General features: G+C 35.8%; 2 protein-coding genes across 4 annotated transcripts in view; one reads left to right on the top strand and one right to left on the bottom strand.

Moving 5' to 3' along the window:
- grik4 (glutamate receptor, ionotropic, kainate 4) overlaps positions 1-25039 on the top strand; it is a 1128391-nt gene that overhangs the window by 969707 nt on the left and 133645 nt on the right. The gene's annotated exons all lie outside the window — the stretch shown is intronic.
- Positions 1-25039, bottom strand: part of mcamb (melanoma cell adhesion molecule b) — a 64339-nt gene that overhangs the window by 10473 nt on the left and 28827 nt on the right. For all 3 annotated transcript variants that reach the window (XM_022675241.2, XM_049467206.1, XM_049467207.1), the window contains exons 2-10: positions 10189-10313; positions 7763-7994; positions 6709-6776; positions 4294-4381; positions 4037-4219; positions 2131-2258; positions 1891-2026; positions 1666-1781; positions 13-154 (exon numbers count right to left, since the gene is read on the bottom strand). In XM_022675241.2, the coding sequence (XP_022530962.2) occupies positions 13-154; positions 1666-1781; positions 1891-2026; positions 2131-2258; positions 4037-4219; positions 4294-4381; positions 6709-6776; positions 7763-7994; positions 10189-10313 (1218 nt within the window). The remainder of the gene's footprint in view (positions 1-12; positions 155-1665; positions 1782-1890; positions 2027-2130; positions 2259-4036; positions 4220-4293; positions 4382-6708; positions 6777-7762; positions 7995-10188; positions 10314-25039) is intronic.

Raw genomic sequence — 25039 nt, 5'->3', positions numbered from 1 at the left:
TCAGACAGGTACCTCTCACAGTGACGTCCACAGAGCTTTCTCCCGACAGCTCAGGTAAATCAGGGGCTTGAACTTTGCAGGTGTACGTCCCGGACGATTTACTGGAAACACTGCTTAGAGTCAGAATATTCCCTTCATCCAGCTGTTTATTGTCCTGCAAACATACACACAGATTAGTAGTAACTCGCACACAGGCTGTAAGGACACTCTTTTTTATATATATATACAATAAATATATAATTTTCCTTATTCACATATATTTCCAATCACCCCCTGCAAAAACTAAAACTAAAACTAAATTACAATGTTATGTTTCCATGTTATATAAAACTATTGTGTTTTATATGTTTCTATATGTTCTTTCAAACGTAATAAAGTTGTGAAAATCATCAGCTGATGTCCAGCTTTCAGTCGTTCCTCATTACATAACACAAACGTAACAGGAATGAGTCCCAGTAACAGGACTGATTGCTAGTAACAGGAGTCAGTTTCAGTAACAGGAGTGAGTATTGTCCTCCATTTAATTGATTTATTAGTATAAATATTAGTTAATGAAAACCTTTTTTTCCAATTCTGTTTGCTTCATCATTTTTCCATTTTTTAAATAAAATCCATGATAATAAATTTGATGTATTTCAGGTTTGGGTCTTCTTGAAAAGATAAAAATGGCTTTGCATCTTTTAAAAAAATACAATGTGATTGCATATATATATATATATAAAATCTAAAATATATACTTTCTTGAGAGAAAATCAAAGGAATTAGTGGACTTGCTTTTTTACACATGCTTTTTAAATGTCACATGAGTTTTGGTAACAGGGCCGAGAAAAATGTAACCATCTTTGGATTAAAAACCTTGTAAAAAAATAAGTAAAGCTGCCTGAGATTGACAAATTCAAGTTTTGAATAGTTAAATACATGTTTTATTAGATTCAGAGTTTTAAAATATGTAAAATAATTAAGTTTGGAAGAGCTAGCAAGCAAATGGCACCCCTAGGCCTGTCGCAATAATTGCAATATCGATTTATCGTACAATAAATGAACATGACCTCAATAATTTTGACAATCGTGATATCTTCCATTGTGTTTATTTGTATGTTTGTTCACACATATATAACAGTGAACAGTATTTTATTCAGTCATGCTAAATGACCAATCAGTGCTTCAATAACTGTGACTCCATACACACAGTTTGGACTAAAGTAGGTGAAGAAATAAGTATGTAATTCCCAAACTAATTATAATAAATGATTAATTCAAATTTTGTTGTCTTTAAAAAGTGTATAATAGCATTTTTATGCTATTCTGTTATCATTATGCCAGTGGCATTTAATAGTCTTAAAATTACAAAAATATTGTGTATCGCAATCATTTCTGGAACAATATTTATTTATTGTCCACAAAAAAATCTTATCGTGACAGGCCTGGGCACCCCCATATTAAAAGGGAAACAGATGCAAAATAACAGGGTTTTAAAAAGCTTGTAAAACTGTGTCTACACATTTTACTCCCCAACCAGTAATATATTATTTTATCTACAGAGAACCACAATGCTCGATAAATTAATTCTACATCATCTTTAAGTTCACATGTTCCAGACAAACTATTTAAACTATTTAAATTATATTTTCTGACCAAAAATGATCTTTTTTCTTTTATTTTTACCTTGTACCACACTGTACGAGTGGGCAGAGAGCAGAGAGCGTTGCAGGACAGACTGAGATTCTGTCCTTCATCCAGTTCTGCTGGCTGTTCTGGAGTAATTACAACATCATCCATAACTGCAGAAAACAAGAAGAAGAAACCAAAACAGCACCACAGCATTAATAACAGCAGAGAGCAGCCATTACTCTGTACTATACTATAGAGAGGACGAGCGCTGTTACTCACAGTGTACTTTCAGGGTAAAGTTTGATTGTAGGTAATTGACCCAGTCCTCTGTATATGAGCAAAGGTATTCACCACTGTTTGTTCGATTAACGTTTTCCAGAACCATTAAATTTTCATTTTGTGATTCTAATTCATTCTGAATCAAACGGAGAAACAACAGAAAGTACATGAATTAAGTGAAGTTGCACTATTGTTGCACTATTGCTGTTCTAATAAAGCTTGGATTAAAACACTCCTTACTCCGTTACGTGAAAAGGTGATTGCTGGTGAAACATTTCCATCTCCCTGACATCTGAGCTCCACTCTGTCACCTTCTTTCACAAGTCTTTCGGGGGAAACCTGGTACATCTTAACTTCTGTTGCTGAATCTGTGGATAAGAAGATAAAAACAACAAGACACAGATTTGGTTGTGGTTCTCTAGTAGATTCCCACCAATGCAATGTGTAGTTTGGACTGAAACAGACATCAGGGGTCATGACTGTGCTCTGAAAGGAGAACTCTGGAGTAAAATTGACTTTTGTTGCAGTAAAACATGATAAAACTTGATCATGTTTTACTACAATAAACGTCAATTTTAGGCATGTGAGGCATCTTTCTCTCAAACTGCACACTCTAAGATATGTATCTTCTTGCACAGTTGTGCATCAGGGCCTCCCACTCCTTGTTAGAGCCAGTTTGTGTTACTCTTTGAAGGGAGTAGTTAACAGCATGGTAGAATATTTTCAGTTTCTTGGCAATATCTTGCATTGAGTAGCCTTCATTCCTCAACACAACAATGGACTGGCGGGTCTCTAAAGAAAGCTGATTCTTTCTGGCCTGATAATTCAGATACTAAACTAACGTTAGTATAACGTTTTTTAGCTGTACATCACAACTGAGATTTAGGCAGAGAACTGAGAATTGCTGATAATAGGACTACAGTCATATGAAAAGGTTTGTGCACCCCTATTAATCTAAATCATTTTTAGTTGTAAATATTTGGGTGTTTGCAGCAGCCATTTCAGTTTGATATATCTAATAACTGATGAACACAGTAATATTTCAGGATTTAAATGAGGTTTATTGTACTAACAGAAAATGTGCAATATGCATTAAACCAAAATGTGACCGGTGCAAAAGTATGGGCACCATTATCATTTTATTGATTTGAATACTCCTAAGTGTGCTGTATTGTTGAGCGATGCACAGTGACATCATCTGCAGCAACTTGATGCTGCAGCTCTTTGGAGGTGGTCTGTGGATTGTCCTTGACTGTTCTCACCATTCTTTAGTTTTTAGATCATTTGAGAGTTGTTTTGATGAGCCCATGATGCCACTCTTCAGAGGAGATTCAAATAGGAGAACAACTTGCAATTGGCCACCTTAAATACCTTTTCTCATGATTGGATACACCTGGCTATGAAGTTCAAAGCTCAGTGAGGTTACCAAACCAATTTTGAGCTTCAGTAAGTCAGTAAAAAGTAGTTAGGAGTATTCAAATCAATAAAATGATAAGGGTGCACATACTTTTGCACCAGTCAAATTTTGGTTTAATGCATATTGCACATTTTCTGTTATTAGATATATCAAACTGAAATTGCTGTTGCAAACACCCAAATATTTACAACTAAAAATGATTAAGATTAATAGGGGTGCACAAACTTTTTCATATGACTGTATATGCAAAATAAGCCTCTATACAAAAATAGGCTTTAATACAAACGTTTCTATTCTTTAAAAATCATCAGATACACTTGAATTAATTGTGAAATGGACAGTATTGTTTGTGAATTGTGAAAATGTGTTTTTCTCTCAAAAAAAGGTAAATTTGCAAGTGATCCTAAACTTTTGAGCCATAGTGAGTGTGTATATATGTATATATATATATATATATTGAGCTATACTGAGCTCCCCATCTCTAGTTTCTCTTAACATTGATAAACCAGTGCATGGAATAAATGTATTTCTCTTTTATAACATGATTTGTTAAATGATGTCTTGACCTTTTTACTATTTTATGAATTATTATTTTTCCTTTTTTATTATTGGCTTAAATTTCCCCTGTCTAAATGCAGACAAGCAGAAATTAACTGGTGTAGCATTAATCTGTTTAATTTTCTGTGTACGTTTCTTATTAAAACAGTGTTTAGAGACTGGAAGACTCACAGTGGACTGTGATCTTGACGTGGTCGGACTCCATCATACTTTCACCTCCAACAGTAAAGTAGGAGATCTCACAGTAGAATTCTGCGTCTTTATCTTCTTTTTTCACCATTTTGAGGTGCAGTGTACTCTGTAACGTCTGCAGGAAGCTGGGCTGCACAGTCACGCTGTTCATCACGTACACATCTAAAACAGAAAGCTTATTAAATGCTTAAATCGATTAAGTTTATTACAGATTTACACTTTAACTGTACACTTACCATCATCTGAGGGCTGCAGGGGGATGCCGTCTTTGTGCCACAGTACCTTCGGAGCGGGGTACGCATTTTCAGCTACGCAGGTTGCGATCTGAAATGCAAAGATTTATGATGTAAAAAAATGGCGGACATTGTGACTGCTCAAAGAGCAGCTCTTTCTCCAGAGAATGTGGACATTCTCATCTTCTTAAAGAAAAACTTAAAATATATAAAAATAACAGTTGTTTTGTCTAGCCTCAAATATGTTAGTAGTTTTGGTACCTTAAGGAGCATCTTTCTCTCAGATAAAGTTAATAATATATCTTTATTAAAATCTTATTTTTCATGTTTAACTGTTATAGTAGGATAGAGTTCAGTTTTTAAGGCTCTAATTGTTCTATTATTTTGTACATGACTGTTCCTGTATTTGTTTATTATTTATTTTGTTATGTTGCACATTGCTGTTTAAATAGTGCACACTGCTGCTACCAAAAAAAGCCACTAGATGGCATTACATATATATCTTAATTAAATTACTTAAATTTGACCATTAGTGCCTAATGTGGTGTATTACAGATCACTTGTATCACTTTGCATCATTTATATCAAGCCCACCTTTTGAAATAAGATATTGTAAATTTGATGAATTAAACCAATGACTGACCATAGACTAATCTAAAACTGGCATAGGCCTCTCTGCTGTAAAAAAAAAAAAAAGAAAAAAAGAAAATCGAGAATCGAATTGAATCGTGACCCTAAAATCAGAAATAAAATCGAATCGAGGATTTTGAGAATCGTGACACCCCTACTATATATATATATATGTACATATATATGTTTTACTTTGAATTAATGATTATTGTCAGATCAGTCTATGTTTTCTGAAGATTAGTCAGGATTAGTCTTCCTTGGCCTACCAGTAGCTCCTTTACTCTAGAAAAGGGTAAATCTGGCTCTTTAGACCTTCACGTGACCTTCTTCCAATCTTTACCCTCCCTAACAAAAGTTTGGGATCACTTGCAAATTTCCCTCTTTTTGAGAGAAAAACACATAAAAACAATATTGTCAATTTCACAATTAATTTAAGTGTATCAGATGATTTTTAAAGAATAAAAAGCTTTATATTAAAGCCTATTTTTGTATAGAAGCTTATTTTGCATATAGTCCCATTATCAGCAATTTTCAGTCTAAATCTTTCGCCTAAATCTCCAGGTTTGGCCGATTTTTGCGAGTTATCTTCACTGATATGTGATTCACTATCAAATATATCCATGAGTTCTAGTGTTGCTTTTCTACTATTTGATTTCCCCAAACGGCGAATCATGTTTATTCAAGAATGTTTTGACCACATTTCTTCTATGAAGATTATGCTTCCCATCCCACATAAATAATTTACTTTAGAAGTTTTCTGTTTGATGCATGAAAATAAAAATTTTATCCTTCTGAAACAGATTACCATATTTTTCACAACTACAGGATGTGTATTTCCACGTGGCTGTTCAACAAATGAGAAGCTACTCACTGCATAAGTTAGGCTCACATATCTTTTTGCTAGCTGAAACATAATTACCAATGCAGTAATTATCCAATGGCAGGCAGTGTATATTTATATATATATATATATTGCCCCCTCTCTACAGATGTCTTGTGTTTTTGCATTTGTGTCATACCTACATTTTTCACATTATCAAAAAAACTTTAATATCAGACAAATGTAGCCGGAGTGAATATAAAAAGCACTTTTTAAATTACGTTTTAAGTCCAAAAATGGACCAAACCAATCCAGCCCTGTGTGAAAAATTGTAATTGTCTCCATCTCTGCTTTTCCTATTTCATGATTTATTATTTTCTTATTATTTCTTATTTCTTACCGAAACAGTGTTTGTCCAAAAATGGACCAAACCAATCTAACCCTGTGTAAAAAAAAATTCTTCACCTTGTAAAATCTATAAATCACTTAAATAGAAGCTGTCTGACAACATGAAGCAGATAAAAGATCTCAAAAAGCAGCACATTATTATTATTATTAAACCCCCATCTGAAGAAACTCAACAACAGATCAGAAAATAAACAAGTGATTGATCATCTATCAGTCTGGTTATAAAGGTTATAAAGTATTTTATTTCTAAAGCTTTGGGACTCCAGAGAACCACAGTGATTCACTATTATTCACTAATGGAAAAAAAAAAACAAATGGAACACTGGTGAACCTTCCCAGGAGTGACCGGCCAACCGAACAAAATTACTCCAAAAGGGCATGAAGAACTCATCCAGGAGGTCCATAAAAATAATCCAGAACAACTAAAGAATTTAAAGAACTGCAGGATCTCACTAAAGCCTCAGTTAAGGTCAGTGTTAATGATTCAATAATAAGAAAGAGACTGGGTAAAAATGGTCTCCACTGAAGATTCTCAAAATAAAACAAAACACCAGCTCTACCTTTTCCATTTTATCTGAGTCTGCAGAAACATGTTTCTCAGCTTCTATAGTTGGAGGAGACGGAGGCTCTAAAAAGCAAAAAAAGGAGACTGTTAACAAGATATTTAAAATAAAATATATGTGTATAACAGTTCAAAATACAATTCCATATTTTAAAATCATCATAAAACTATAAACTGCTCTATATATGTCCCTAAATGTATTAACAACAGTTAATACAACAGTGGATTACAATATCTTTCTAGTAATCAGTATTAAAGCTTTTATTTGCATGTTTGTGCACTGCTAATGCTACGACACATGGTCTAAACTAGCATGTAAAACATAAAATTCTAAAATACCATAAAAAACACAAATTTGACATATAAAAAGTAAACATATATACAATATATAAAATAAGTAAAAAGATAATAGTAAAAGTAAAGTAAAATGTTAAGAATGAAAATAAATGATTAAATGAATAAAACTTAAAAACAAGAATGAAAATATAAAATGCTAGAATAATAAATAAATAAAAGCAATAATAAATAATAAAATTAAATTAAACAAATAAAAACACAATTCAGTTCTGGATTATAATTCCTAAATAAATTAAAGAAACACCTCTGATCTAGAGAGATTAGAGTTAGAGATTAGATTAGTCCAAAAACATGGAGATCAGGTAAATTGGATACTCTAAATTGTCCAGAAAAATTGATTACTCTAAAATTGATCTGGTGTGTATGTGTAAAGTGTGTGGTATGTATGTAGGTTTGTGTGTGTGTAAATGTGTGTGTATGACTGTGCCCAGATATGGATTATCACTCTGTCCTGGGAAAATGTTGTAGTGCTGGATACAGTCTTCCTCCAGGTGGAGAGTGGTCGTTTCCGGTTGAGAGTATGCTGTGCGCTATTGGCTGCCGCTTCGGTGTGTGTGTATGAGTGTTGATGTGTAATGTGCTTGTGTGTAAAAACGTGTAAATTGTAAAGCGTCCTTGGGTTTCTAGAAAGGCGCTCTATAAGTTGAAATTCATTCATTCATTGATCATGTAGAACAGGTGAGATATTTTCTTACGGAAAACGAGGAGTTGAGTGTGTTTCTCGTCGCTGGCTGAGTCCGCGCTCACTCTGCAGAAATACTCCTGCTCGTCGCTGAGCTGTGTGCTGCTGATGGTCAGAACACTGTTCCCGTTAGTGCTGGAATTGTAGGAGACACTGATTCGGTCTGTGTATCTTGTGGCCTCCACTTGTGGCTCCTCGCTGCCGGTTTTGTAGTGGATTCGCTGTTTATTTCCTCCAGACAAACTCTAAATAGAGTTCAAACATAGAACAATATATCACTTTACTTTCATGTACTACGAGGGTTTAAGCAAAAACACAAAAATATACATGATAAGTCACATAATTATCTATATTTTATGTATACAGCTCTGGAAAAATTAAGAGATCACTTCAGTTTGAGTAAAATGAACATTGTTGTTTTATTCTATAAACTACAGACAACATTTCTCCCAAATTACAAATACAAATATTCTCATTTAAAGCATTTATTTACAGAGAATTAAAAAATGGCTGAAATAACAAAAAAAGATGAAGAGCTTTCAGACCTCAAATAATGCAAAGAAAACAAGTTCATATTCATAAAGTTTTAAGAGTTCAGAAATAATCAATATTTGGTGGAATAATCCTGGTTGGTTTTAATCACAGTTTTTTTTCATGCATCTTGGCATCATGTTCTCCTCCACCAGTCTTACACACTGCTTTTGGATAACTTTATGTTGCTTTACTCCTGGTGCAAAAATTCAAGCAGTTCAGTTTGGTGGTTTGATGGTTTGTGATCATCCATCTTCCTCTTGATTATATTCCAGAGGTTTTTAATTTGGTAAAATCAAAGAAACGAATTTTTTATATGTATATAGAGCTTTATATAAAACACTATAGATACAGACAGTAACAGTGGTGATAAAACCTAAACAAAAACAGGGAGATATGAGAACATGCAAATAAATAAACAGCATCAGTTTTTCTTACATTTTCTTTGTCTGTTATTTCACTGCATTCATGTTTTGTCTTTTTATCTTAATTTAATGTATTAAATTTATTAATATACATCAATTTCTGCATTCTGCAACACATTAAAGATGTTGTAAAGCAGTCCTAAAATTCTCTATTGGGGACAGCATGTGGTTTTGCTTTGTACTTGTCATGAAGCATGGTATTTACAATCCCTCTCTAAGTTATAGCTAGCGTCTGCTACCTGGGAAGAAGAACCCCTTACCTCCATGTTTAGGAGGTATATATACACAGGTAGCCCGCCCTGGAATATTCTACTTCTAATTACCAGTGAAATAGAAATATTATCACAACCACGTAATGATTGCCGAGAACAGAAGGTATGGCAAATAGGAAATTATAAAATATACATAAACATACACAATGACTATAATAATGAATCATTCACAGTGTACACTAGGGGTGTCACGATTTCGATATTTCATCGATCGAAATTATTTCATGGTCTCGAGCCTTGAAGTCAAAAAGAGGATTGATGATCCCTCCCTCTAAGCTACGCAAATGGCACAGCACACTGTAGCCGACACCGTGGACATTGTGACTGCTGAAAGAGCAGCTCTTTCTGTATTTTTATTATTTATTTTGTTATGTTGCACATTGCTGTTTTAATAGTGCACACTGCTGCTACCAAAAAAAGACACTAGATGGCATTACATATATATATATATCTCAATTAAATGATTTAAAATTGACCATTAGTGCCTAATGTGGTGTATTACAGATCACTTGTATCACTTTGCATCACTTATATCAAGCCCACCTTTTGAAATAAGATATTGTAAATTTGATGAATCAAACCAATGACTGACCATAGACTAATCTAAAACTGGCATAGTCCCCTAACCTTCTGCAGAGGATGGACTCACCCAGGTAAGTAAAGCTAAGGGAGTAACCCATTGGTACCCTTTCGGCACAGAACAGGTATAAGTATAAGCACAGGTAAGTATACAGGCACATAACTGTCTATATAGTAATGTGTAGAGTAACCTACATTATTACACTACTGCTAAAAATGCATGGACATTCCTGGATTTAAGTCCTAAATCCTCTTAAAGACAGCAGATGTTGGTTTCTATGGTCCTGATACCTGGAGTGCATTATTAGTATCATGACTTTCTGGATCATTGACTATATGATATTTTTAATATCTCAGTTCGGGGTGTGCCATATCATATCTGACGCAATAATACAATTTAATTTTTTTATTTGTTGCAGTAGTGTATTCTTGTAATATTCTTTTTTATTCAGTGTTTTGTCATATCGACAAGAGTATCGTTAACATGAAAATATCACAAATATCGTAATATTATTTTAGTGTAATATCGCCCACCCCTAGTTCACAGTTTTTTTTTACCCATTTATGTCATCTAGGCATCTCTCTCTCTCTGTGAGGTCTCAGATAGAGTCTGGTAGATGTTACTGACTCACCACAAACCACTCAATCTTCAGATCTGCTGCTGGTTGATCCAGGCTGAACACGCAGGGAATCTCTGCTCCTGATCCCAACAACACCTCCCTCCTGTCCTCCATACTGACCTCCAGAGCTGCCCATGCTGCGTAAACACACACACACACACACATATATACGGTCAGTCATGCAATGCATTTCAGAATATAAAGGTTTGTAAAAAAAATAATAAGAGAGAGCTTAAAAATGATGAGTTTCTTTAATTTTACCAAATTAAAAAACCTCTGGAATATAATCAAGAGGAAGATGGATGATCACAAGCCAACTTCTGCAAACTTGAGTAGAATTAAGTTTAAGTTTAATACACTTAAAATATATATTGTAAATGTGCTACTTTGCGTACTGATGTACATATTGTGTGCACCTTAATGACACTGCAAAAAAAAATAAACTAAAGTGCACTTTAAGCAGTTTTAAATTCCATTATGTATATTTTCTATCATCACATTGTATTATTTAAAGCATGTTGCTTTAATGCATTTTATGGAAATATAGAGAAAGTATATTTAATGTGAATTTTCATAAAGTATATTAAATTGGAAACGCGCTTTTAGTTTTCTTTACCTAATTTGAAGATACTTCGAATGCTCTTAAGTACAATTCCTTTTCACAAGGGGTTGCATAAAGTTATCCAAAAGCAGTGTGTAAGACTGATGGAGGAGAACATGACAAAAAAACTGTGATTTTAAAAACCAAAATATTGATTATTTCTGAACTCTTAAAACTTTATGAATATAAACTTGTTTTCTTTGCATTATTTGAGGTCTGAAAGCTCTGAAGCTTTTTTTTTTTAGTTATTTCAGACATTTCTCATTTTCTGTAAATAAATGCTCTAAATGAGAATATTTTTATGTGGAATTTGGGAGAAATGTTGTCTGTAGTTTATAGAATAAAACAACAATGTTCATTTTACTCAAACATAAACCTATAAATAGCGAAATCAGAGAAACTGATTCAGAAACTGAAGTGGTTGAAGCTCTTTATTTTTTTTAGTGCTGTATAATACAGAGATTGCTGTACTGTACTGTATTTAAACAGATTCAGAAGTTGATGAATTTCTCAGCTACCGTATCCAAAGCACACGCACACTGTTTCAGCAGCGGAGCAGAGACAACACATCCATAACAAAGGCCTGATATGGTGGGAACACTATAAAAGTGATAAGTGGCGGGGGTGGGGGGTAGGGGGGGTGCTATGAGTGGAATCCAGTGAGCCCACCCATGTCTGTATCAGTGCAGAGCATTCCAGTGTGTCGCTCCTCTAAAAGAATAAAGGCTCGATTTACATGTAGAATAGTGAGGCAGTGTTCGCTGCCCCCGGCAGCTGGAAATGTGCTGCTTTTTCTCCTAAAAGTACCCTATAGCCCCCACTCCCCTACTGCATTCTAACTCCAGACTTTATCCCGACATTTCCCCCTAATGCAGTGCTCATGAACTCTATTTGTGAATCTGTTCATTGCTAAATGCAAAGAGCAACACCTTATAGTGAGGATATAGTCAGCCGAATATTAGAGCTGCAACTAATAATTATTTTGGTAGTCGACTAATCTGATTATCATTTTTTCGATTAGTCGATTAGTCGATTAGTCAACGATTATTTCTGCCATGTCCTCCATCTCTAAAAACAAAAATAAAACAGCTAAACATGAGATTTAAAAGGCATACTGATATGTAGTGAATAAATATGTAATCTGTTGTTTTTGGGCACTTTTGGAGACACAGACCTAGTTTCTTCTGTCTCCAGCACTTTGTGTAATGTGGTACTGTTACAAATTAACGATTAGATAGATAGATAGACAGATAGATAGAGAGATAGATAGATAGATAGATAGATAGATAGATAATTTATTGATCCCCGAGGGGAAATTCTAGACATCCAGCAGCAGGTAGGTATAATACACAAAGTTAAAAAAGCATAAAATAGTTGACTAGTCGACAACTAAATTTGTAGTCACCAAATTTAAATAATCAACATTGTCGATTATATTGACTAATCGTTGCAGCCCTACCGAATACTAAACTACAGTTGCAAGAAAAAGTATGAGAACCCTTCAGGATTATACTTGGATTTCTGCATAAATTGGTGATTAAATGTGTTCTGATCTTAATCTACATCACAACAATAGACAAACACCGTCTGCTTAAACTAAAACCACACTAACAATTATATTTTTGCATGGTTATATTGATCACAACATGTTAACATTCACAGTGCAGGGTGGAAAAAGTATGTGAACCCTAGGCTAATGATTTTTTTTAAGAGATGTGATGAGATTGTGAGATGAGATGTGATTGGATGTGATGGTTAAAGCTGCCCTGCTCTATAAAAAAACATCAACACACCAGTTTTAAGTTTGCTGTTCTTAAGGAGCATTGCTTGATGTGAATCATGCTCTGAAAAGACCTACGTTCAAGAATTGTTGACTTGCATGAAGCTATAAAAGGGTTGTAAAAGTATCTCTAAAAGCCTTGATGTTCATGTGTTCACGGTAAAAGACAGACGCTCTACAAATGGAGAAAGTTCAGCACTGTTGCTGCTACTCTACCTAGGCGTGGTAAAGTCCTGTAAAAATGACTGTAAGAGCACAGCGCAGAATGCTCAATGAGGTGAGGAAGAATCCTAGAGTGTCAGCTGAAGACTTTCTGAAGACAAATATCTCTGGCACATGATGACATTTTTGTTGACAAGTCTACAGTAAGGAAAACATTAAACAAGAATCATGGGAGTTGATGGGAGGACACCACGGAGGAAGCCACAGCTGTCTAAAAAAATACATTGCTGCACAATTGATTGATTGGATGTTCCACAGTTCCACTACTGGATAAATATACTGTGGACAGATGAAACCAAAATTGAGTTGTTTGGAAGGAAAACACACACACACCGCTATGTGTGGATAAAAAAAGGCACAGCACACCATCATCAAAACCTCATCCCAACTGTGAAACATGGTGGAGGGAGCATCATGGTTTGGGGCTGCTTTGCTTTGCTGCCTCAGGAACTTTACAGATCTCCGTCATCAACGGAAAAATGAATTCCCAAGTTTACCAAGTTTACATTTTGTAGGAAAACTTAAGACCATCTGTCCTCCAACTGAAGCTCAACAGAGGACGGATGATGCAACAGAACAACGACCCAAAACATAGAAGTAAATCAACAACCGAACGACTTCAACAGAAGAAAATAAATAAATACTCCTTCTGTAGAGTCCTGACCTCCTGAACCCAACTGAGACGCTGTGGCATCATGACCTCATTCACACCAGATATCCCATAATATTATAGCTGAACTGAAACAGTTTAGTGAAGAGGAATGATCCAGAATTCCTCCTGACCGTTCTGCAGGTCTGATCTGCAGCTACAGGAAACCATTGGTTGAGGTTTTTGCTGCTAAAGGAGGATCATCCCCCCTCACTTTGTGTGGTTTTAGTTTAATCAGACTGTGTTTGTCTATTGTTGTGACTTAGATAAAGATCAGAACACATTTAATCACCAATTTATGCAGAAATACAAGTAAAACCAAAAAGTTCACATACTTTTTCTTGCAACTGTCTTCCAAATAAATTAATTTTTTCAGCTTCTAGTGCATTCAATATAAAGCTTCTAACATACTGCTGATCCCTTATTGAGCCCTTTTAAAGTCTTTATTATAGTCATATTATTGCTTTTGATGTCAACAATGATGTCGATATGAACAAACGTGGTCCTCCGCCCACCTCGAGCGCTGGCCGGTGCTGCAGGAAGGAAATTGAGCATGAAGGATGCTCTCCCATTACAGAAACTCGATTAGTTTTTCCCAACAAAAGCATTTCCTGTGCATTAGCGTCGTTAGCTTAGGGCTGCGTCAGAGCTGCTCCACCTTCAGCAGGGAGTCACATACGGAGTACTGACGAGACAACAGAGAGAATTCCTGCAGAGCTCACCTGAGATATGTACTGCTCAATCTCAGATTTACTTAACTTTTTACAAGGTTTCTAATACAAAGATGTTTTACATTTTTCTCAGTCCTGTTACCAAAACTCATGTGAAAAAGCATTTAATAAGCATGTTTTTTAAAAGCAAGTCCACTAATTCCTTCTTTTGATTTTCTCTCAAGTATTTATAAAGTATTTATTTTACAGAAATGGTTATAGACTCCATGTTCAAATAATTGATATTTATGACAAAAAAAAAGCTCTATATATGCATGCACATTGCATTTTTCCAAAAGATGCAAAGCCATTTTTATGTTTTCAAGAAGATCCAAACCTGAAATTGATCAAATTTGTGATTATGTAATTTATTAAACAAATGGATAAACAGTGAACCAAACAGAATTGGAAAAGAGTGGTTTACATTTACTAATTTTCACACTAATAAATAAAAAAAACCCGAAGGAACTCTACTCATTCCTGTTACTGGAACTCACTCCTGTTACTGGGACTCACTTCTGTTACTGGCACTCACTCCTGTTACTGGGACTCACTCCTGTTACTGGGACTCACTCTTGTTACTGGGACTCACTCCTGTTACTGGGACTCACTCCTGTTACTGGGACTCACTCTTGTTACTGGGACTCAGTTCTGTTACTGGGACTCACTCCTGTTACTGGGACTCAGTCCTGTTACTGGGACTCACTCCTGTTACTGGGACTCACTCCTGTTACTGGCACTCACTCCTGTTACTGGGACTCACTCTTGTTACTGGGACTCAGTTCTGTTACTGGGACTCACTCCTGTTACTGGGACTCAGTCCTGTTACTGGGACTCACTCCTGTTACTGGGACTCACTCCTGTTACTGGCACTCACTCCTGTTACTGGGACTCACTCTTGTTACTGGGACTCAGTTCTGTTACTGGGACTCACTCCTGTTACTGGGACTCACTCCTGTTACTGACACTCACTTCTGTTACTGGCACTCACTCCTGTTACTGGCACTCACTCCTGTTACTGGGACTCACTCTTGTTACTGGGACTCAGTTCTGTTACTGGGACTCACTCCTGTTACTGGGACTCACTCCTGTTACTGACACTCACTTCTGTTACTGGCACTCACTCCTGTTACTGGCACTCACTCCTGTTACTGGGACTCACTCCTGTTACTGGGACTCACTCTTGTTACTGGGACTCACTCCTGTTACTGGAGCTCACTCCTGTTACTGGGACTCACTCCTGTTACTGACACTCACTTCTGTTACTGGCACTCACTCCTGTTACTGGCACTCACTCCTGTTACTGGGACTCACTCCTGTTACTGGGACTCACTCTTGTTACTGGGACTCACTCCTGTTACTGGGACTCACTCCTGTTACTGGGACTCACTCTTGTTACTGGGACTCACTCCTGTTACTGGGACTCACTCCTGTTACTGGGACTCACTCCTGTTACTGGCACTCACTCCTGTTACTGGGACTCACTCTTGTTACTGGGACTCAGTTCTGTTACTGAGACTCACTCCTGTTACTGGGACTCACTCCTGTTACTGACACTCACTTCTGTTACTGGCACTCACTCCTGTTACTGGGACTCACTCCTGTTACTGGGACTCACTCTTGTTACTGGGACTCAGTTCTGTTACTGGGACTCACTCCTGTTACTGGGACTCAGTCCTGTTACTGGGACTCACTCCTGTTACTGGAACTCAATACTGTTACTGGAAATCACTCCTATCCCATTTTATGTTTTGAGTAACAGGGCTGAAAGTAACAGGACAGGAGTTTGTAGCATAGAATTAGCAAAAACATACACAACTAAATGTGTATTTTAACTTTAATATTATGGATTTATCATGGAAAAATGTGTTTAAAGCATTGATGGTATTTGGAGTCACACAACAATGCAAATAAAAATATTTTATAAATTATATTTCATGGTAAAGTTTATAGTTAGAGAGTTGGGGGGACAGATTACAAATGCAATTCTTTAGTGTTCTAAGTTGTTTTTATTGATGTTTTTTATTACATATTTTATGTTTGCAATTAGGTCAATTGGGTACAAGACACTATGTTATTAATAATAAAATGTTTTTTAAAGTTTTTTTTTTTGTGCACATTTATACGTCATTTCCTGGGGACAGAAAAAAAAGCACAGATTCAGCGAAATATGCCAAATCCATTTCCTGTGATACTCGTTTTGATGGTGCACTCACTGTGCACACAGTACAAAAAGAGAAAGACATGCAGCCTGTAACTTAGTGGGTTAAAAGATGATACAAAACAAAGAGATAGTAAAAATTATTTTGTATTATATTATTATTTTTATCTGTGTCCGAGGTCTTGCATATAAAATATGTTGAAAGGTGAATAAAAAGCCCCTTTCATTCCTCAGCCACTCAAAGCAAGCATAACACAAGAGTGACGCAAGCGCCAGAACTTTACTCTCTGAATATTTTACCCAGAATCCCCCCCTGTAGAGAGAGAACAGCCGAACAGTGTTCAGTTCAGACGTTAAGAGAGCAGATCTCTTATTCCTGCTGCAGTAACTGCAGAACAGAGACGGGTAAAAGAGCTTTTAATTGGGAACAGCTGGTTTATGTGGAGCTGCTGCTGCTGCTGAGGTATAAAGTCCAGTTATTCACTGAAACCCCACGTGGCTACGAAAGAGGCAGAAATAAAATGAGACAATAAGAGAAAGCCGGTCAAAGTTTCATTTTCCGGTGTAAAATTGACTTTTGGTGTAGTAAAACCAGCCCTACTAACCCTTCAGAGAAGGGGTGACAATAAGTGCATGTAAATAATTACATAATTTTTAATCAGGAATTATATATCATAGCTATTGTAAGTGTAAGAATTTATTTTATAAATTAACTTAAATAAAAAAACTACAACTAAAAGTTAAAGCATTAGTCTGTGTTTTTTTCAGTTCCTACAGGACTTTTAGCTGACTGACAGCGGTTTTAACCAATCAGAGCTTTTTAAAAATGGCTTCTGCCTCCACGTGTCTGCGTGACCCTTCTACTGATTTTGAGAAGGGTGTAGTAATGAGTCTATTAGCAAAGTTGAAGCAAGTCTAACCAATCAGATTCATGTTTTTCACTCCGGGGGCGGAGCCATGACTGTCTAACCCAGGGGTGTCCAAACTTTTTTTGTTGGGGGCCAGAAGGAGAAATATATTTGAAGTCACGGGCCACAGACTCTGTAATAAAACAAGTAATGAAATATACCACTTTAAATAATACATTTTCCTGATTACTTTCATTTAAACACCATTTTACTTTACTTACTATCTTTATCTTTGACAGTGTTGTGTAAACTAAGATTTTTCAAATTGATGTTTAATTTCATGATGTCTCTTAATATTAAACCCCTTAATTACGGCAACTTTTAGACTTTGGCCCGTTTTTCTGCGCTAGAAATGCGCACTCTCTCCGCTTTTAGACTCTTTGGCCCGTTTTTCTGCGCTAGAAATGCGCACCCTCTCCGCTTTTAGACTCTTTGGCCCGTTTTTCTGCGCTAGAAATGAGCACTCTCTCCGCTTTTAGACTCTTTGGCCCGTTTTTCTGCGCTAGAGAAAAACCTCAGTCATTAGGGCATGTGTCAGCACTAAAGAAAAAACAAGGCAAAGTAATACAAGCTAATTTTAGTGATTTAAAAGTGATTAAGAAAATTTTTTATCATGTTTAGATATTTCATTTCATTTCCAGAAGACTCCGCCTCTTTTTGAGCTGCTGCTGATGCTGTAGCATTGCTGAGTAGCATCACAGTGCTAACGCTCGGAGGAAAGCGCAGCGACTCGGTTCTGATACATCAGCTCACAGACGCAGCCTTGTGCTGATCTACATCACCCTAGGAGTGATAAGGGGAAAGAGCACCATCTATTGTACCCACCCACTGTATATATATATATATATATATATATATATATATATATATATATATATATATATATATTTCCCTCCGGGATCAATAAAGTATCTATCGATCATTAAGGTGTACACAATATGTGCATCAATATGCAAAGTATCAATATTTACAATATACTTCAAGTGTATAAAAAATTATGTTTGAAGTTGTACAATAAAAGCAACTCAAAAGCACAATCTAACGCTTTCATGTTGTATTTCAAAATAGCTTAATTACTATTGAAATAAACTTAAGTTGCCATCAGTTGTTTCAAAATAGTACATTTAGTATGTATTTACGTATGCATTAATTTTACTTTTCCATGTTAAGTATACTTTTAAAAACATATAATTAAATGCACTTTTATTTTACAAGGATTGTAGGACTAAAAACAGTTCACTTTTAAACAGGTAGGGGGTTGATGGGGTTTAGAGTGTGAAATGAGTTTTGGTTCAGACTCTGGACGGCGTCCGGCTCCCTGTGGGGAACCTGCCCCCCAAAGGTTTGACCTCACGCTGTGTTAACAACTGGCAACCTCTGCTGAAGAGAGGCGACAGGTGCAAATTCACCACTACACCCACACAGACTCTCAGATATTTATTATTACAATAATACTCATAAACGTCTTTATTTTAGTTTTGTAACATTATTCTGATTTCTTATATTATATTTTAACTCTAATCTGTTCCAGTTAAATTATTTTATTCAGTGTTAATTATACATCTATTAATATCACTTAAATTACATTGTAGCATGAACTTGGTCAGTGCTCACAACCAGAGTGACCGATTATTTGTTCGATTAGTCGATTAGTCGCAATTATTTTTATTCATTTGTACTTACTGTACCTACTGGTGAGGACAGCTAAACGTTTAGGACCCAAGAACAATTTTGCAGCACTGAATGTTATTTTCAGGAGATTCTATAATACTTGATTGTATTTTTTTTCTTACTTTTTTTTTACTTTTTCCAAGGAGATTCCTCCCTAAATAAAAAGATTGTTCGTCTAAAAAATATGGCAATACTTTATTTTAAGGAACACAAATTAGGCGCTTAATGTCTTATTATTTGATTAGTAAAGCCTTAATTAGACATTTGTAAATGATTTATTCACTACTTATTATTAGGCTTTATTCTGTGTTAAGTGATATTGGTGCTTAATTAGGGGTCTGTTATTTGTAAATGATTAATAATGGCTGTATTAGTAATTATTGTATAATTTACTAATTATTAGTAAATATTAGCAATTATTGTATAATCCTACATGTTATTAGTGATATTATAATTGGCAGCAGTTTGAGTTTATCTATGTGAGTTTAGGAAGGTTATGGCTGTGCTGGAGTTTATTATAAAAGAGTTAATAAGGGCTTAATAAATCACTAATAGACCAAGATGTGCACCATATTCTAAAGTGAGCTTCTGTTCATCACTAATTAAACACTAAAAAGAACTGAATAAATATATATTTAATCAATCACAGACCCCTAATTAAGCACCAATAACACTTTATAACACAGAATAAAGCCTAATAATAAGTAGTAAATAAATCATTTACAAATAGCTTATTAAGGGTTTATTAAGCAAATAATAAGACATTAATAAGCACCTTAAAAAATGTGTTCCTTAAAATAAAGTGTTACCAAAAATATATATATTTTTTATTATTAAAATCTGTAGTTGCTAAAACATATAATTTAATTTTAATGGAGTGGACAGAGTACAGTATCTCTCTAATATTTATCTCTGTTTAATGGAAACAGAGCAGCTAGTCCCATCCACACTGAAACCTCATTGGCCGAGTAAGCATGTACAGCAGGGGTGTCCGTTTCCTTTTTTGAAAGTGGCCCGCAAGGTATTTTAGAAATAAAATGAAAGTTGGTCCGCAGGTTTTTATAAAGTGAGATTCAAAGTTTAACGGGCCAAAGAGTCTAAAAGCGACGAGAATGTGCAGTTGTAGCACAGAAAACGGACCAAAGAGTCTAAAAGCGGCGAGAATGCGCAGTTGTAGCATGGGAAACGGGCCAAAGAGTCTATATGCGGTGAGAGTGTTCAGTTGTAGCACAGAAAACAGGCCAAAGAGTCTAAAAGTGGCAAGAGTGCTCAGTTGTGGCGCGGAAAATAGATCAAAGAGTCTAAAAGCGGCGAGAATGCGCAGTTGTAGCATGGGAAACGGGCCAAAGAGCCCGTTTCCTTTTTTTAAAGTGGCCCGCAAGGTATTTTAAAAATAAAATAAAAGTTGGTCCGCAGGTTTTTATAATGTGAGATTCAAAGTTTAACAGGCCAAAGAGTCTAAAAGCGACGAGAATGCACAGTTGTAGCACAGAAAACGGACTAAAGAGTCTAAAAGTGGAGAGAATGCACATTTGTAGCGCATGTATGTTGGAAAAATTACTATTTTTTAACCGAGTTCAGAGGGAAGTATGTATGTTTCATTTGTCAGAAATCAGTTGCCTAGTTAGTAGTATAATATTAAGAGACATTATAAAACGAAACATCAATTTGAAAAATCTTAGTTTATACAACACTGTCAAGGATAGATAAAGATTTTTTTTTTTGTTATAGTTTAAAGGTTATAAAAATACAAAAAAGGACGAAAGAACTTATGCATAAATAAATGCAGGCCAAAATCTGTCTAATGCAAAACCCAAAACGACGCAAACCAGACGACCGTGTAAGAGATGATGTCAACCTACTCTAACCTGAACAGTTAGGTATTGTTATGTACATTAAAAAGGCATAAATACTTTTATAGGCCACACATCTGGCTATTAAATCCAGCCCAGACAAAAAATAATGGGACATCCCTTCTCCCCCCAGAAATGCAGAAATTCAACCCTTTAACCCTTTAACCCCTGACATGCTCACTAAGCCTCAGGCTCCACAGTCTGATCTGAGGTTGTGAATCCTCCACTGTGCAGATTTCACGCTCCCAGAGTGACCCGCATTGTTTCACACAGTGCAGAAATGATTTCACACTCATTGCAATGCATGAAATATGAACAGCCGATAGCTACGCTTCACTTTCATTAGATGCTATTGAGTATATAACTTAAAAACTGTGATAGCGTACACCTTCTCTGCTCTTAACTCTTATTTATAAAATAATGTATTAAGGATTGCAACCAGTAGCTGTCACGCCTGGCACTGTCAGCGCTCTCGTTTCCCCCACACTCAGCTCTATCTGCAATTCTGCACCTGAAAACTACAATACCCAGAACACACCACACAGAGACTCTGGCAATCATGTGACGCTTCTAGGAAGTAATTCTCCTAATTACTGACACCTGTTTTACTGGATACTTAAGCTCGCTCAGAACTCTTACAACAACGCTTTTCTCTGCTCTATTCGTGTTTTTCTGACCATTGGACGTTTATTCTACTTTGATTTTTGCCTTATCTCTGATATTGCTCTGCCCGTGTTAAACCCAGGACTGTGTACCCCGTTACAGTTCGTTTTTCTCTGTATGCATCTGTTTTTCGGTATATACCCTGTTTTGTTCGACTACTCTCTGTACTGCCCCTTTTGCTATTAAACACTGTTGTTTACGTCTGCAATTGTCTGAGCTCTGGTTAAATATGACAGTAGCCATAATCTGCCAACAAACGAGTTGAGACATTTTCAACTTCTGTGTGCCTTGTGAATGAAAAAAGACCAGAAAATAGACGCTTATTAATAGTGTGCCTTATAACAGCTTAAAACTTAACTAAACTCACTGTAACCAATCCAAATACTAAATATGTATTTGTGTATTTGTGGTTATGTATACTGAGTAACTACATAGTATTATTACTATTATTATGATTATTTTTCTTTTCTTTTCCTGGGTCCTTTTTTCTTTTTTTCTTTGTTTCTCTTATAATTTCATTGGAGGGAAAGTACTTTGCTTTTTTTATTTTCTCTGCACAGTTTTTTGTTTGTTTGTTGGTTCATTTGTTTACTCGATGTTACATTCTATTTGTGCAAATAAATATATAAAAAATATATAATAAATAGTGCAACTATATTCAGAAGTGCAGGTATTGGGGTGTGTTAGTGCATATTAGTTCTTAAAAAGTTCCAGTATTGCATTTATTCTTCCAGACACTGGAAGAACAGCACAGGCTTCACTGATAAGCGATAAAGCTTCCTGTGATGAATTTTGTATATAACTACATGAAAAACAGCAGACTCTCACTGATAATCATGTTTCCAGCTGTTTATCCATCTCTACAGATCAGTAATATATCAGTGAGCTAGCTTAAATTCTGCTGCCAGGGGCGATGTCTTGTCTTGTGTTTTGGAAAAACATTCACTAGAGTTACTGTGCTTCATGTTTTAAACATGGCCTCAAGTTCCAGCAGTTTTTATTCCTGCTGTTTTAGTTAAATACAGCTCTACTTTAAAGGAGCATTCAGTAGGAAATGAGAGCGAGCGTGTGAAATATCTACAGGAGTCCCATTTTTAAAACACCACAGAGAGTTGTCTGCCCTGCCCACCCCTCTACAGACACGAAGCTCACTCGGGTTGCCAAGTTGAGGAGGCTGAATCTACACAATCCAGTGCGAGACGAGTTCAGTAACTTCTACCTTCTACAGACGAGGGAAAACAAGTACAAAGGGACTATTTATACAAATGGACAGGGACAGGAAACAGGAACACCTGGGAACAGGGGGCGGAGCTACAAAGGAACAGGTGAAACCGGACGAGAATGTGACAATTAAATCTTGTGGTAGAATTATTTTAACACTATACTGAGTGTTAAGAGTTACTTTAACACTGTCAATTTTACTGTGTAGTTCATTTCTATCTTACATTCTTAATTTTACAGAAAATCTGTATTAATATATCCATTCTGCCAGATGGCTTCATCAGGCCTAACAGACCCCTATCGTAATTCATATGGTAATAAAACCAGTTCATTTCCTATGATAAATGAATACCAGTGCAGTACTGGCGTGCTCTGAATGTCTGTCATTAAGACTCTAATAATAAGCTCTGTATCAGGTGTGCTTGACATTAGTATGGAAAGCCTGCGTGCAGAAGGGCAATGGAAATACATCTGCTAAAGCGCTATGAATAGAACTCTTTTTATAGAACAATGAAAAGATTAAAACAACATATTAAACAGGATTCCTGATTGGCTGTAATCCTGCGCTCCATCAGGTTGCTATGAACCTGAACACATTCTTACTCAGGCTTTAGTCAAACATTTTCCTTTATTGTAGTTTATTTACTGAACTAACACAGAGGATCTATTCCATAAAATAAGAGCATATTCTAAGAAAGGCTTACTGTAATTGCCGTAAATGAACTCAACCTGGCCTGTCATTATAATTAAATTATGTTCAGAGAAGAGCTCATTAAAGTTACCAGTAAGGAACAGAGGTGTCGCCATGTTTTCCTTCTAATTCAGCAGGTCTCTTCGCTAAGTTAAGTAAACAAAACTGTAAATCTTAAGAAAAACATTTTCTTTTAAAGTCAAACGAGCGCTGGATGTTAATCTACGCAGACTTTTCTCCTGAAAACTGTTAAGCATTAATATTAGCAGCTAACTGCAAGCGCTAGCCGTGGTTAGCAGCTAATGCTGCCTGACAGCACTATATACTTAGGAACTCTGAGTGTTCCGGTAAGCCATAGCGATGTTAGCTAGCAGGTCGTCCCATGTAGCTTGTTTTAACACGGGAAACACACACAGACTACAGTCTGATATACTCACCTCTGAATGGTGAAAGAGCACTTAGCGTGGTTAGCGGCTAATGCTAATACTGCTCCAGCCTTAGTGCTGGAGAAACTTCACTGAAACTCCTGTATAACTCTGTACTTCAGTGGAGTGTCTTTACTGATTCTTAATACCTGACTGATAGAATTCATACATAAGGAGCACCGAAAAACACAGTAATATTTAAAATTCCATTGTTCTTTAACAGTAATGTGTAAATATATTGATCATTCCATTGCATTATACTTACATGGTACTGTGCAAAAGTTTTAGACACCAAAGCAAATCACACTAGTTCATTTATCTCAGCAATATGATTGTTTTTACCTGAAAAAAGCACTACGTATGATTTAAACAGATGCAAATAAACATTAATACAGTAAAACATAACAAGAATTTCTCATTTTTAACTATTTATAAGTATATTTTATCCTGTGAGCCAATTAAGCTAAAGAACAAAGTGTAGAGATTCCAGATCCAGATTTCTCCTGGATGCTCCTCAGACAGCATGTGTATATTATATTATGTTCAGTTCCGTCAGCAGCTCACCTGATTTACCACATTTACCAATTAAATTTAACAAACCAGCTGTTGATTAATATGATGAGAACTAGAAATAATAATAATAACTCTATTAAACTCAGATGAGGAGGAGAGATTAGGAGATGTTGTTTTAAGGATTTTTTTTTTTTGTAAAATTGCTGTTTGTATTTATTGTAATGCTTTATTGTAGTGTTTTACTGAGCTAATAAACAATAAACACTTACTGCACAGATAAGAAGCTTTTTCTTTACTTAGAATTCCCACAGGTGCCTAAAACCTTTGCACAGTACTGTATAAGCAGCATGATACGGTCTTAAAATGACATTTACTGTAAATATTAGCTTATTGCATCAGGCTTAGACTCATTGTTCAGCATCATTAACATTAATAAATGCATTTTCCTGTCATAACTGCAGTCTAGTAGTATAGTCTGACTGCAGGACCAACTACATGCCTACACACAACAACATGTTCCAGCCTGCTGACCAGCGATCTTCTTCTACAGGCCTTTAAATATAAAACTACACAGTCATCAGCTTTACTTTAAGCAGCAGGATTCACTATAAAATCAGACTTTTTGAAGCCTGGGATAATTGGGCTCCTAAACTAATGAACTCTCCTGCTTTTTCTTCTTTAATGGGTTTAGAGTGAAGACGCTCCTCCAGCTCAGACTGAGAACTGAATTATGCCAACTGCTGAAGAAAGGCATAAGTAATAAGAGCAGCCGGAGAAGCAAATTCACTGCATCAG

Source organism: Astyanax mexicanus, chromosome 18 (assembly GCF_023375975.1).
Source record: "Astyanax mexicanus isolate ESR-SI-001 chromosome 18, AstMex3_surface, whole genome shotgun sequence".
Taxonomy (NCBI): domain Eukaryota; kingdom Metazoa; phylum Chordata; class Actinopteri; order Characiformes; family Acestrorhamphidae; genus Astyanax; species Astyanax mexicanus.
Note: the sequence above shows the minus strand (reverse complement) of the source record. Positions and strands in the feature narration are given on the sequence as shown.